The sequence below is a fragment of the Euprymna scolopes genome, chromosome 1 (genome assembly GCF_053919585.1).
Source record: "Euprymna scolopes isolate OS-2025 chromosome 1, ASM5391958v1, whole genome shotgun sequence".
NCBI lineage: Eukaryota > Metazoa > Mollusca > Cephalopoda > Sepiida > Sepiolidae > Euprymna > Euprymna scolopes.
In genome coordinates, this window is record NC_136482.1 from 176519336 (window position 1) to 176533889 (window position 14554).

At 31.3% G+C, this 14554-nt stretch overlaps 1 protein-coding gene across 1 annotated transcript in view; it reads right to left on the reverse strand.

Annotated features, from left to right (window-relative positions):
• LOC145277736 (putative E3 ubiquitin-protein ligase HECTD4) overlaps positions 1–14554 on the reverse strand; it is a 286999-nt gene that overhangs the window by 187158 nt on the left and 85287 nt on the right. The window contains exons 10-15 of the mRNA XM_080129447.1: positions 13592–13839; positions 10490–10557; positions 7778–7947; positions 5718–5820; positions 2589–2709; positions 2341–2460 (exon numbers count right to left, since the gene is read on the reverse strand). Coding sequence (XP_079985573.1) covers positions 2341–2460; positions 2589–2709; positions 5718–5820; positions 7778–7947; positions 10490–10557; positions 13592–13839 — 830 coding nt within the window. The remainder of the gene's footprint in view (positions 1–2340; positions 2461–2588; positions 2710–5717; positions 5821–7777; positions 7948–10489; positions 10558–13591; positions 13840–14554) is intronic.

Sequence of the window (14554 nt, forward strand, 5' to 3'; positions counted from 1 at the left end):
AAACAAAAAAAATCAATATAATTAATTAAAAGAAAAAGGATTACATATTTCTAATTTAGATTACTCAAATTACTGTTTCATTTTGGATATTAATTCTCACTATTTCAGCTAATGAAATCTCTGACCTTCAAGTACATTTTACCGAACTCAGAATGTTCTTCAGGGGCATCTTGTCAAATTCAGGAATCAATACAGAATTTCCAACAAAACCATTCATTTAATTCACAGAGTATAACTTACTCTGGTTTGGTCAGTCATGACTGGATAGAAGTCAAAATCAATCTATAATTGTATTCTTAATATCGCCCGCACTGAGAATTGAACTAGCAACCTCCAGAAAACTGTCACTTTAAACTGATTATATTTAGCACTTATATCCATTACGCCACAGGTCCTTCCTGACAAGATGAGAGCAAGCTACTCACCCCCTACCAGATTAAAGAGTTCAGTTCAAAATTCTCTACAGATTTTAGAGTTTAACAAGATGCACCTGAAAAAGATCAGAGGTTAGATCGGCTGAATTGTAAGAATAACAGCAAAGATGACAACATCAAATACAGATTATCATTCATCATCTCAAATATTCCATGGTGGCTTAACAGAGATATAAGTTATTGGCAGATGTGAGAAACTTTCTAGCTCAGAATTTGCAGAATCAGCAGTATCTTCTATGCATTTATTGTAATTCTTGTTGCCGATGAATGTTAGACCAAAGACTTCACTAACAGCAAAATGATCAGTTTTAATGATTTCTTGGGTTTTATACTCTCTTCATTTCAAAAATGAAAACCATTTTCATCATGATAGTTCATTCCTTGGGGTAAAGCAAGTACAAGTCTACATTCTTTTCATATAAGCTCTGGTTGGATAAACAAAAAAGCAACTGAAGGAAAAGGCCAATCAAAAACTTTGAACAATGCCCTCAAGTAATGACACATTAGAGCATTTCATGGAAGAAGTTACTTCGTACTAACATATCTAATGTGGAAAATACTTGTTATATCAAGAAAATTTAAACAGCAAATAGTAAAGAAATTCAGTTCAACAACTGAAAATATGTTTAAACAAGCTTTATAGTATCTGTTCTGATAATAAACTTCACCTTTTCTGATCTCGATCAGTGGAGGACAAATCCTTCTAGATTGAGGCAATTTTTATTTTATTCCTATCCAGGGTGCCCCTTTTTTGGGGAGCTGGATTATCCCTACATTAAAAACCAACCTTGTGTCTAACTATGCCCTCATGGGGAGGCAAGTAAAAAAATATTTAAAAAAAAAAGAAGAAAATAATAATAATAAAACAATAATAATAATTGTAGTAGTGTTACATAAGAGAGGCCCTATGTCAATAGTGAGTATGTGAGCTAGTACAAAGTTTGACCTAAGTGTATCAAGTGCAGATCAAAATGATCCAAATCTGAAAAACAGAATCATTCATAAAAGTGAATCAAAGACGAATGACAAAGCAACAGATTAGGCAAAATAGAGATATGTTCAGAGGAAATAATCAACTGTGTGATGTAACGTTTTCATTGCTAAATATGTAGTTTTTTTATGGATGCAAGTTGCACCTTTATAAATTAATAAGTAGTTGAACAGGTAGCATGAAATGAAATGAAAAAAAAAAAAAAACTTCTTTTAAAAACAACAAAAGGTTTATTTCAGCAGCAAAAAGTTGGACTGTGAGAAAAAGAAAGAGTTGAAACTTCTTTCAGTGTCACCGGTCAGCCAGCAGTTATCTCCAGCAAAGGTCGTTTATGCTGGCGTGTTCAGCAGACAAATAGGACAGAAAACACAAAGCAACAGATTAAGCAAAATAGAGATACGAGCCAAGAGGAGATGACATCAGCAGGATCATTGGGAAAGAAACTATGGTTTAAGGAATCAGCTGTGGGAGAAAGACCAAAAATAATGGAGTCACACGAATCATACCACTCTTAAATGCTGTAAGGAAACTTTGAATATTGCCAAGAGTGAAATAACACCCCCTCTTCAAGATCTGTTTAGATGTTACCTATTCAAGTTAAGTAGAATACTCAACTGAATAATTAGTAAAGAAAACTTTAGTCTATCTCTCCAGAAATAAACCTTAAAAACTCTCAGTGAACGTCTCCATATTTCTGTCTGTATGAAGAGAAGATTTATTTGTCTAGCAACATTAATGATGGATCATGGCTAGAGTAGTCCATAGCAGATGAACAAAATGAAGCAACCACTAGACAAAACGGCAACAACAAAGAGAAATGGCAGCATCAGACTAAGACGGTAAAAATACTCATGTATATTTAAAAACTTGTTTAAATTATTGAAAACAATTATAATAGTAATAGTGATAATTTACCTGGAGAACATCGTCTGAATCTTCTGTTTTCTGAATATCTGATTTCTTTGAATGAAAGACAGCTTTTCTTAATAAATTAGATTGAAGTGCCATTAAGTAACGTGTCGACGGTGATGCTAACTGAAATAAAAAATGTTTAAATTTCACTTTTATATAATAACATTGATAAGGAATACTTATGTTCTGAAAAAACAATACATAATGATATAATACAATACAGAAAAGACCAGAAATTGATGATACTCTACCGGAATTGATGAAAGTAGTTTTTCAAAATCTTCTTTGTTTACTTCTTTGGCTTTTCTCAACAAAATGCCAGATTCTTTAACCGCTATCTTCAAAATCAGTTCAACTAAATCATCGGATAAGCTAGAAAAAGAAAATAAAAATCTTGAAAACTTAGCAAGGCTATATATAAAACAAAATATAACAGATTAAAAATTGTGGGTAAAATCTTTATATCAAAACTTCCATCTCTCTACCTCCCTCAATCTGTCTTTCTTTCCCTTTCCATTCGCATTCGTCTTAGTTCAGGTCCCACTGCTTTCATTCCTTTCTCTTGTTTTAATGTATTAAAAATAATAAGGTAAGTCATTCACCTCTCCTTTATATAATACATAAAATTGAGAATGGCTGAAAAATTGATCTCGTATGATGAAACCTGATCCAGTTGACTGCTAAAGAATTGATAATTAATTTTTAAATTTTAGATATTATTCATCCAGAATAATACCAATCAATAAAATACAAACTGTGTTTTTTTTGTTTTTTTTTTTTAGTTTTTTTTTTTTATATTTCTAGCTGGACATATAAACACACATACACACAGACAACTCCTTTTCATATAATAAATTTTCAAAACTTCCAATACTGCATCAATAAAAATGTTATGGCTGCCAATATTTAAATGCATACAACAACATAAGGAGTTGTGAGAGTGCTTACTTCCGCTTATAAGTTTAGTGGTTATATTTAAATTCTGAAAAAACAACATATAGACACATATATTTGAATTAAGAATTTATTGTTTGACAAAAGGAATATATAAGTGTTTACTAACAGCTGAACATTTTGCTAACCACATTTCATTTCCTCTGATGATATGAGCCATTATTGAAAATCCATGGATTAAGAAAATCAACTTAACTCCTTCTATATATTCCTTTTGTCAAACAATAAATTCTTAATTCGAATATATGTGTCTATATGTTGTTTTTTCAGAATTTAAATATAACCACTAAACTTATATACTGCTCTACTCTTAAATATTGAGCTTCTCCTTTTTGGCTAGGATCACCCTGAAAGTATTACTTAAAGTAATATCTATCAGGATTTTTCATCTGATTTCTAATCAGTGTCTTACCTCGATTATATATATATATATATATATATATATATATATATACAAACAAAAGCACAATAAAATTTCATTTAGTCTCTCCTTTCAAATTTATTTTCTTCTTGTTTAAAACGTTGGTAATATGAAGAGACATCATTTAAGCACTACCTTTACTTCTTGAAAGATTAACTAAAATAAAAAAAAATTTCCTAATTATTCATAAAAAATAAGACATGTACAAAGGTAGCTTTTTATTCTTAATCAATTTTCAATGAGAAAAAGTTCTTGTTGAGCCGTCCCTTTAAATAATCAAATTCAACCCAATTTCCACCACTAATAATTACTATACTTTTGTCCTTGTGACCTCCGCACATTCATTGAACCCTTATCCTTGAGCCGCCTCCAGGCCTTGATAAGTAGTGACTCCTTTGTAAAAACAAAAAAAAAAAAATCTTAATTATTCATAAAAAATCAGACATGTACAAACATAGCTTTTTGAATTGTTTTATTTCACTGCGCAATATTATATCAAACATTTCTAACATTATTTCTAACACTACATCTATTAACCAAAATACGCTTGTTCATTCTTTCAATGCAACCATACCCATCGACCTATTCTACTGTACACGTCTCCCAATACTGATCAGATTTAATCTTCTTCTGTGATGATCAAAATTAAACCTTTTTTAAGACTCACATTATACATTCATTCTTATATCATTTATTGCCATGCAACGCATGACCTCAACCGTCACTGACAAGGTTTCATTTTCATACATCATACTGCATACTCATGCCTCAAAGACTCTTCCCTTGATCAAAACTGGTAACATTTTGCAGGTTAGTAATGGCAGAAGTTCCGCTCTTAATTCTTGCAATCACACTAACACTTGCTCCATCTTGTGCTCCAATTGTATAACAATCGGCAACAAAACTTTTAGATAATCTCAATAGTTTCAACATCCAGATAGACATTTATTAATAGAAATTTCAGTAAATAAAATTTCAGTTTTAAATTTGAATTAGATATTTCAAATTGCTATGTCTGCTTTGTGCTATCTGCCTAATAATTACATTCCAAATATTTTTTTTTTATTCAATTTTCACCCCAAACAAGGCACAGTGCCACTTTGAAGCAGGGGGCTACTATCAGGGACTTAATTTGCAGGGGCATTATGAAGGGAGATGAGTAGAAAGATATTTGTTCACATTAAACTTGAACTTCTGCATATCAGTACAGTTGGGAAAGCAGAATCCCGGAAGGGAGTTCCAAAGATCTGCAGTTCTGGGGAAGAAACTATTGGAGTAAAAGGCTTTCTTGCACCTAGGGATCTCTACTGTAAAGGGATGAGACTTACTAGCTTGTCGGGTTTGTCGGGGGTAGTTACATCGAGGAGGTACAAGTGTTTGCAGTTCGTTAGAGCATTCACCATTAAAGTATTTGTAGAACAGGCAGAGGGATGCAACATCTCGTCGATGGGACAGAGGCTGAAGCCTAGATGACAGTTCAGGACCTATCAGGTTGGCGACTCTTTTGAACCCTGTCCAGGAGCGAGAAACAAGCAACAGATGCACCAGCCCAGATGTGACAACAGTACTCCATACATGGGCGAATGATGGCCTTATAGAAGTACAGGATACTGTCAGGCGTAAGTAGTTTTCTAGCACGGTAGAGAGAGAGTCAACCTTCCTTGCAGCAGCCTTGGCAATGCTCTCAATGTATCTATTCCAGTTCATATTCCCTGTAAACGTTAGGCCGAGGAGTTTAAAAGAAGTACTTTCAGGCAATGTGTTCTTGGCCATTGCTATTGGTGGTAGAGAAGGTTTCTTGTAGTTATTGAAGGAAACAAGCTTAGTCTGAGCAGCATTGAATGTGACCATCCATTTTTGTCCCCATTCCACTACAGATTGGAGGTCATCCTCTAGTGTTTTTGCAATTTCCTTGGATATGTGTTCATAATAAGCAATTCCATTTGTAAGATTAGAAACTTTGCTCATGTAAACTGAAACTTGTTCTTGAATCCAAGGAACTTACCTCAGATCAACTGCATTATTTTTGGGCATGACATCAGATTTGATTCGCTCAGAGAGATCAACTAAAATAAGATCCCGCAACTGATTGACACCGGTTGATTCTCCTGAAATACAAAAGTATTTCATTATTATCAGAATGGGCAACATTTTTATAGAAATAATGATTTCTAAGCAATTAAAATAATTGTGAATAGTTCTGAATTTTTTAGATGAGGATTAATTATTTGTATTATTTGGATTCTTCGGACTACTGTTCTCATCTTGAATGTTATTTTCACAAGGTTTTCATCGATGAAACCTCTGATCGTCAGTGCAGGTGACACTCAAAAGACAATTGTGAATCTGAATTGCTTAAGACTTCTACCTAGTCATGGCTGATAGAACAAGAGCATACTACCTCCATCGATTGGGTAAAGCATTCCGTTTTAAATTCTGTGCAGATCCCAGAGTTCAACAGAAAGATTCTCAAATTTGATAAGTGAAACATTTGTGAAAATAATACTCACGATGAGAACAGTAATCCAGAGGATCTAAATAATACCAATAAAATAATTGTTTGTTGAACATTATCTTTCTTTTTCTAGAATTCATTTTGACTGATCACGATTTTCCTTTTTTTTTTTTTTTGTACTTACTTAGTTCAAATTTCAGATCATTAAATGACAGTTTCTTTTTAGAAACATCATGTTCCTGAAAAGAAACTCATTTAATGATCTGAAATTTGAAGAAACTCATGAGAAATTTAAGTGTAAACAAAAATTTACTGAAACAAAAATTACCTACAGTAACATTTGTATTATTTGGATTCTCCAGCTACTGTTCTCAATTTAAGAGTTATTTTAACAATGTAACCTCCGTCCTCTTTCAATTATATCTTGTCACACTCAGGAATCCTGTTCAAATCAGGAATCTGCACAGAATTTTGAATAGAACTCTTTATTTAATGCACAAAGACAATATGTTCTCATAGAAGAAGTCCTAATGTGCAATTGTATTTTGAGTGCCAGACGCACTAAGGATTGAACCATCAACCTTACAAATGAATTTAACAAACACTTTATCCATTATACCACATGTCATTTTATGCCAAAAACATAAAATTTGCATAAGATTGATTTGCAAAATGATTTTGTAAAAGTAGTCTGCAAATGATAATTTCTATTTAAAATGAACTTGAAAGTTGACTCCACATTCCCCAAACTCTCAATGTTACATAAGCGCCAGATTTTTCTCTTAGTTGACGAGATTTCAAAGAAGACTCGACTAAGCCAGCTATGTGTGGCTATATGTCTACCTCTTGTGTATACAAGTTATCTCACAGACTTTTTTTTTTTAACAATTAATGGCGATGTAAAAATAGTCTGATTAACCAGAAGGTTTTTTAAATATTAATATCTTCATATACAGACATAATTCTGCACTTGATTTAAACTGATCAAAGAGTTCTTTCAAATGACCATAAAATAAGATGAATTAGGTTGAGTTTTGTTTTTGTATCCTTCACTTAAGCATCACAAATATGCAAGAATGAGATGCTGTAAATACCATTTTCATTAATGAAACAATGAAGAAAAACGGCAGACTAAAATGCTTCGCACGTATGCAAAATATGGATCATGCTATTTTATAGATAGGATTTTCGAGTTTAATTTAATATCTTTTGTTTATTAAATTGTTAGGTGAAAGTACAGAATAAAAACAACCCCCCTCCCCACTTCCTCTTCATGTTAAGAATGAGTTTCTAAATAATAACATTATTTTAGCATGGTCCATAAGTATCGAATACTTTTGTTTATTAAATTGTTAGATGAAAGTACAGAATAGTAAAAAAAAAGAAAGATCCACCTCTTCATGTTAAGAATGAATTTCTAAATAATAACATTATTATTTTAGCACGGTCCATAAATACTGAATGCTTTTGTTTATTATTAGATGAAAGTACAGAATAGTAAAAAAACAAAAAAAACAAGAAAAAAAACCTACATTCTAAGAATTGGTTTCTAAATAATAACATTATTATTTCAGCACTGTTCATACTCTACATATATACTAAATGCTTACCTTCTGTCAGTAGATTGATCAGCAAAGAGTTGCGATCATTTATTGTTGGATACATTTTCGTCCAACCTGTGCTGATTACCAAACATGCTTCATTTTCAATTGTTTTCTTCATCAAATTATCAGCAGCCATTTCTTTGACATAGGATGAGATGAGTTGCCAGATTAAATAACTGAAATGAAAGAATGGTTAAAAACTGTAATTGATAAAAAAGATAATCATTTCACAAAATACTTGCAATTCGGCAAGTTATCTTCAAATATGACTTTGTTAGCAAAACTCATTTTCTATTTAATGTATGGTTCATTAGATCATGATCAATTCATAGTAGAGCTTAATAATAATGAAACAAAGGATAAATGTGAAGTTCTTTTACATTTCTGAATTTTTGAGATGAGGATTGATTATTCATATTATTTGGATTCTTCGGACTACTGTTCTCATCTTGAGTGTTATTTTCACATTGCGGTTGATATAACCTCAGATCTTCATCACATGTATATTGTCAAAACTTTGGAGTGTTTCTGTTGAACTCAAAAACTTTTGAACGAAACTCTTTATTTACTTCATGAGGATAGCATGCTCTTGTCCTGTCAGCCATGAGTGGATAGAGGTCTTAAGTAATTTGCAATTGTATTTTCTGTCACCCACAGTGAGAATTGAATTTTCAACCTTCAAAAGAAGATCACTTTACAATTGAATATTTTCAAGTACTCTAACCACTGGCTGACAAAACAAAAGCATACTATTTCCATAAAAGAAAATAAAGGGTTCTGTTCTAAGTTCCTTCTAGATTCCAGAGTTTGGCAGAAACATTCCAACTGAAATGTGAAAATGGCACACAAGATTAATAGTCTGTAGAATTCAAATAATATGAAGTTATTGTTAAATCAGGAATAATTGTATTTATCTGATCTGCAACATGCCTGTGAACACATGTACAAATTACTTGCATCAATAAAACACATGTTGACACTGTACAGAAAAACATACAGAAACCAATGTCTGCCTAGGCTGAATCTGCCCAGATGAGTACTAGGAGGTATGTTTTCTAGTTTGAATGTAAAGTTCTTTTGTTAAATAATTAAATAATAAATCATTGCTTTAATCTGATCTATAACATATCTATGAGCACATTTACAAGGAACTTGTATTAATAAAATGCACGGACACACACATATATAAGAAAAATCAATGAAAATAAAAATTGAACAAATTACGATATTTATTGATCCATCAAAAATTAAAACAAGGAATTTAAATAAAGAAAAATCTTGGATTTTCAAAGGTTCTTTTCATCAAAGCATAAACATTAGTAAAAAATGCATCCCTCAGTAACAAATTTGAAAATATAAAACAAAACAAATTTTGGATTTTTTTTTTTTTTTAATCGCTCTAACTGGTATATCTTGATAGGTTCTAATTTTAAGATAATATTCATATATTATAAAGGTGTATAAATTATAGAAACAAAATTATATAATTTATTCAAAACTTGTTAGAAAAATCACGTTTGGAGCTATTTATACAAATTTTATTCAACTTACAAAGAGAGGAAACACAGCTTACATAAGTATATATATCAATGTAAAATTGCATTTAAATAAAGTTTCAGAAATTAAAATTCGCATAAGCATTGTTTTTATGCAATTTTCAACATATTCTTTATTATTAAGTCAACTGGCATCGAGACAAAACATAGAATGAGAGTCTTCAATATTGGCTTATGCTGTTATAAAGATAAAGATTCCTTTCGGCAAGAAAAATATATAAAAATATCTAACATCAAGCAATGAATAATTTATATCCAATAGATAAGCATAAGAAGCAAAAAATCACCAACAGTTTCAAAGGATGTTTAAAAAAAAAGGAGTTAAAATTGAGCATTTTCATATCCAAATTATTTTGTAGAAAAGACATCATATGACATTGAGGTTATCACAGGTAAAAATATGTTATAATCAATTTTCTTTTCAATAAAATGTTATAATCAAAACACATTGTTTCTCCCACTACTACTGACAGGGCTTGTGGCTCAATGGGAGAGCACTGGATGCAATCACTGAGGTCCCAAATCTCATTAGGTTTAGCCACACTGATTAGTTGTAGAAACGATGAAACATCTGTGGATAACTATATATATATATATATATATGTACAGTGTTGGCAAAAAAAGTCCGCACTTGTAATTTTTTTCAAAAACTGCAAATTTAAGCTAAGTTTAATGTAACTGTTTAAACAACATATACCTGGAAGTGTGTTGAACAAAAAAAAGTGGTAGTAAGTAGGCAGGGTCGAACCTGTACCATGAAGGAGGAAAAGAATTTGCAAAAAAAAAAAGAAAAGTGATGTCTTTGCTTTTGCGCCCATTGCCAAGCCAGAAGTGACATAGATTTAAATTAAGGCTAGACAATCGAAAAGAGGGAATGACTTTCAAAAATATCGGCGAAAAAAGTGACCTGCCACTGTAGAAAAGTGCCCAGTTGAGGGTGAAGGAATTAATGTTTTAGGTCAATTTTTCAATATTTATTGTCAGAAGGGTCGAGCGTCAAAACAATAACGATCTAGTGAAAATCTGTCACCTTTGTCGAAAGTTTTAGGCATACATACATACATTTAAACAGACAGGTAAGATTTATATTATAGATTACAGAAGATACGAACAACATCACTACTGTATTAGAAATATAATAACTTCTCTAAGGAAAACTTACCAAATTTCTTGAATTAATTTTTTTTCATATTCCTCTTCCATTTTGATGTCAGTTATTTTGAAAATTTGCTGATGGAGGAAAACAAATGTTAACATGAGTAAAACATACATACATATATATATATATATATATATATAAGATTCACTAAACTTATGATATTGATAGATATAGATATATATATAATATTCACGAAAATAATATTAAGTAAGATTCAATTAGATTCACTACAATTATTGAAAACAATCTTTAAAAAGTGATTTACCCCCATTTTTTTTGTTTTTTGTTTTATTTATTTTCAAAGAAAGTTTTCTTTTTGTTATAAATAAACACTTGATTGAATCTAAATGCTTAATAATTAATTATAAATTCTTAAATATCATTAAAATGTCAAATCAAAATAATGAGAAATTATAATCGTTTTTAAAACATTAAAAAACAGTAAAATATTAAAAGAATAATTAATAAAATAAAAGGGTAATGTGTAGACACAGTGGCCAAGAAAGAAAATAGCTGTTAAGTTGTTAGAATGCATCCAATAAGTCTTGTCAATGATGGTTATGACAATGATTTAATACGGACTGAAGAAATCACAATATTTCGACTAGTCATGAAGCTGTCTGACAATTTCTTGGAAGTGTGAAATCTGCAATTTACTATGCACATTGAACCATTATTTGCAGTCAATTGATGGTTGGAAATGAAAATGTTACGATGGATTTTGTTGTTCAATAGAAAAAAAAATTTTGTTTTTGGAGTTAAGCAAGCTTTTCTTATGAACAATTATAATTTATCTGTGAAATAAGGATTTCTTTCAGTTGTTACATAAAATTCAAACTCAGCAGCCATTTTCTTTTTTTTGGATGCTGTGTACACATTACCAAATCAAAGTAGTGTTTATGACATAATAAATTACTACAAAAACAAAACAAATACATTTCTTTTTAGTTCAAATATATCCTTAAATAGTAATGAGTATTTCTTAAAGAAATAAGGACCCCTTTTCTCAAATATTATCCACTAACATGTGTCCATAAAGAATTTTTGAGCTAACTCATGGTACACTTAAAAATGAAAATATTTTTAGTAATATTCTATAACATTGTTCTCTTTCACTCAATACTTCTTAACTAAATATTCTTTAAGTAATTACAAAGAACATTGTTTTGAAATTGATAGCGATAGGATTCTATTATGACATTTGGATTCAATTTGGAATTCATTCATTTTGAAATGGATACAAATCTTAACTTTTGGGATTTAACAACATCAAATAATCAGCAATTACTTTTTACATTTTATCTTTGGCAATCAGATTATAACATGTACATGAAAAGTGCTCAACTGAACTCCAATTTATGCCCCCCCCCCCCGCCAAACTTTCACAAAAATATATTCGACTAACTACAGTCACTATATTTGATTGACCTCACTCTCTGTGTCTAAATCTAAACGCAAATTCCATGAACAAATCTTCTTTCTCAGAACTGCCCACCTGTGGAACACTGTCCCACTGACCTGCTTCCCAGTTGAATACAACATGGTAGCCTTCAAATCCAAAGTAAACAAGTTCTTGTTGAGCCATCTTCAGAAATAATCAAATTCTACCCAATTTACACTATAGTGTGGCCTTCAGGTATTAATAAGTGGTGACTCCCAAGTAAAAAAAAGAAAGAAAAAAGAAAAGTGCAAATGTATTAGCATATAGATAATAAAGAGTGTGTATGTAACTAAAGCGCAGAATATCATTTGCATGTAAAATGTGATTATATTTATGTGGTTGTGTAGTTAAGTATATGTTGTGGTAACTGTGGAGAGGCATAAAAATAAGCGGTCACGGTTGGCATGTGTCTGCTGTAGGGAAGCAGTGGCACATGAGCTTGGAACCCATCAGATACAATGAAAGCAGGCTCACCACATCATTCAACTTCTATAGTTTTGCTACCAGCCTCAATTTGTTCAGCCACACGACCACGTCTCCATCACCAGTAAGTGGCTTTACCATATCACTGTTTATTCATACCTTCGTCATAACAACCGCCAAAATAGCTTGAACGATTATTTATAATTTATGTGACTGAAAGATGTATTTAGGAAATTAATTTCTATTTCAGTTACGCAAATTCAAGTCGAGCAGGATTATTTTGCTTTCTTTTTTTTCCACAATGAAGACGTTTGCTCTTTACATAAACAGTAACAGCCCTTTTTTTCTTCTCTAACAACAAAATTACATGTTAATGAGATAGCATCCAAAAACTAAAAGATGTCTGTTGAGTAAAAAAAGTTTTTTATCTTGTAGCTTAAGGATTCCAGGTTCATGTGCTACTGCTTCCCTACAGCAGACACATGCCAAACGTGGCCACTTATTTCTATGCTTCTTCACACCATTACCAGACTGGCATCATTTAAAACCATCTTTCTTTAGTTACAAATATACAGACACAAAATCTACATTAGATTAAAAGTCAGTAGTAAATAAAGTAAAATACAATCCAATAGAAAGAGCATTAATTAATGAAATTTCGAGTAATAGTAAGCTAACGTACTTCCTAACTTCTGGTGTAGCGCTACCAGAAGTAGTGACAAGGCAAATCAGTTCCTTCACTTTTATTATTCTTCAGTATTTCTATTGTGAAGAGATTTATCGAAATAAAATAGAATAGGACATTATTGAAAAGTATACAAGAAAAATTAACAAAATTATACAGATAAAAATAACACAATTAACTCTTATTTGCACTTTTAATAACAAAATTAGAAAAATAAATGATTATATTTTATTTGAAATCTTATAAAAAATATATGTTTATGAAATTATAAAAATGAAAGATTTTTAAATTTTAAAAATAAAAGATTTTTATTTGAATTTACGTAATATATATAAATATTTATAAAAGTCTAAAAATATTGGAAAAATGTAATAAACAAAAAAAAAAAAAAAACAACAGAAAAATGTAATTTAAAAAGAGTACATTCACAGGGGAGATATAGGTGTGAGAGAAAAAAAAAAAGCAAAGGAACTGATTTGCCTTGTCACTGCTTCCGGTAGTGTTACACTGGAAGATAGGAAATACGTTAGCTGACTATAACCAAATTGCAACATACCTGTAGAACAACCAGACAACAGATAATGATATGGTCACAATGATTACTGATTGCCCTTTGAAGAATATCACAGATTCGCTGCAGATGGATTAAATCCAAAGGTTTGGTTTCTATAGGCAGGTTTAAAACGGATGTAGGTGGCGTGAGAGAAGAGAGTGTGTATTGATAACTGTTGATTTGATGAATGCACATGCTACACACGTGTTGCAATAAATGATTTACAACTTCAGACACTGGTAAGTTATTACCTGAAACAAAAGATAACACGCAACTCATCAATACAGAGTTTAAACAAGTCAATGTACACAGTTATAAATAAACAACTTCATAATTTTTTTTTTTTCTAGTGCTTCTTTTTTAATAAAATCACTATGAAAAAGTGTCTTTTTAAAAAAAAAAAAATATGACAACTTTTCATATTACAGTGTAACCCGGATATAAGAGACCCGATTATAAGAAAATCTGATAGAAGAGAGATTTTTAGTTAATAATGAAGACAAACCGGAATGGAGTTTCATTCAATATTTAAAAAAAAAAAAAAAAAAAACTTTATTTGTCATCCTCATTAGTAGCGTGTACAAGAGAAACGGGTTAGTAGGTGGAAGTGTTCTTGTGTAAAGATAGATTTAATATATTGCCGGCTTGTTGAAGAGAAAACAGCTCAGTCCACATGTGTCTGCAGCCAGCAGTCATCGGGACGAAGGAGGCTGGTTAAAGGAGAAAGAAAGAGCAAGGTCTTCAGTGTATTTAGGTGTTGTAGTTGGTGTGTGTGTTTGTGTGTCGGTCGGTGTATCGATGAGAGCAGTTCTGCAGCATGATAAAGAAAGTTTGTTTAGGTACTGCACGTGGAAACAAATGTTAGTTTGAAGAGAGCCATGTTAGCTTGTTGTACTCACGTTAGGCCTGGGGCCAAAGCCCCAGGCTAATGTCTGCTGCCAGCTGAAGCCAGGAAGAAAGAAAAGA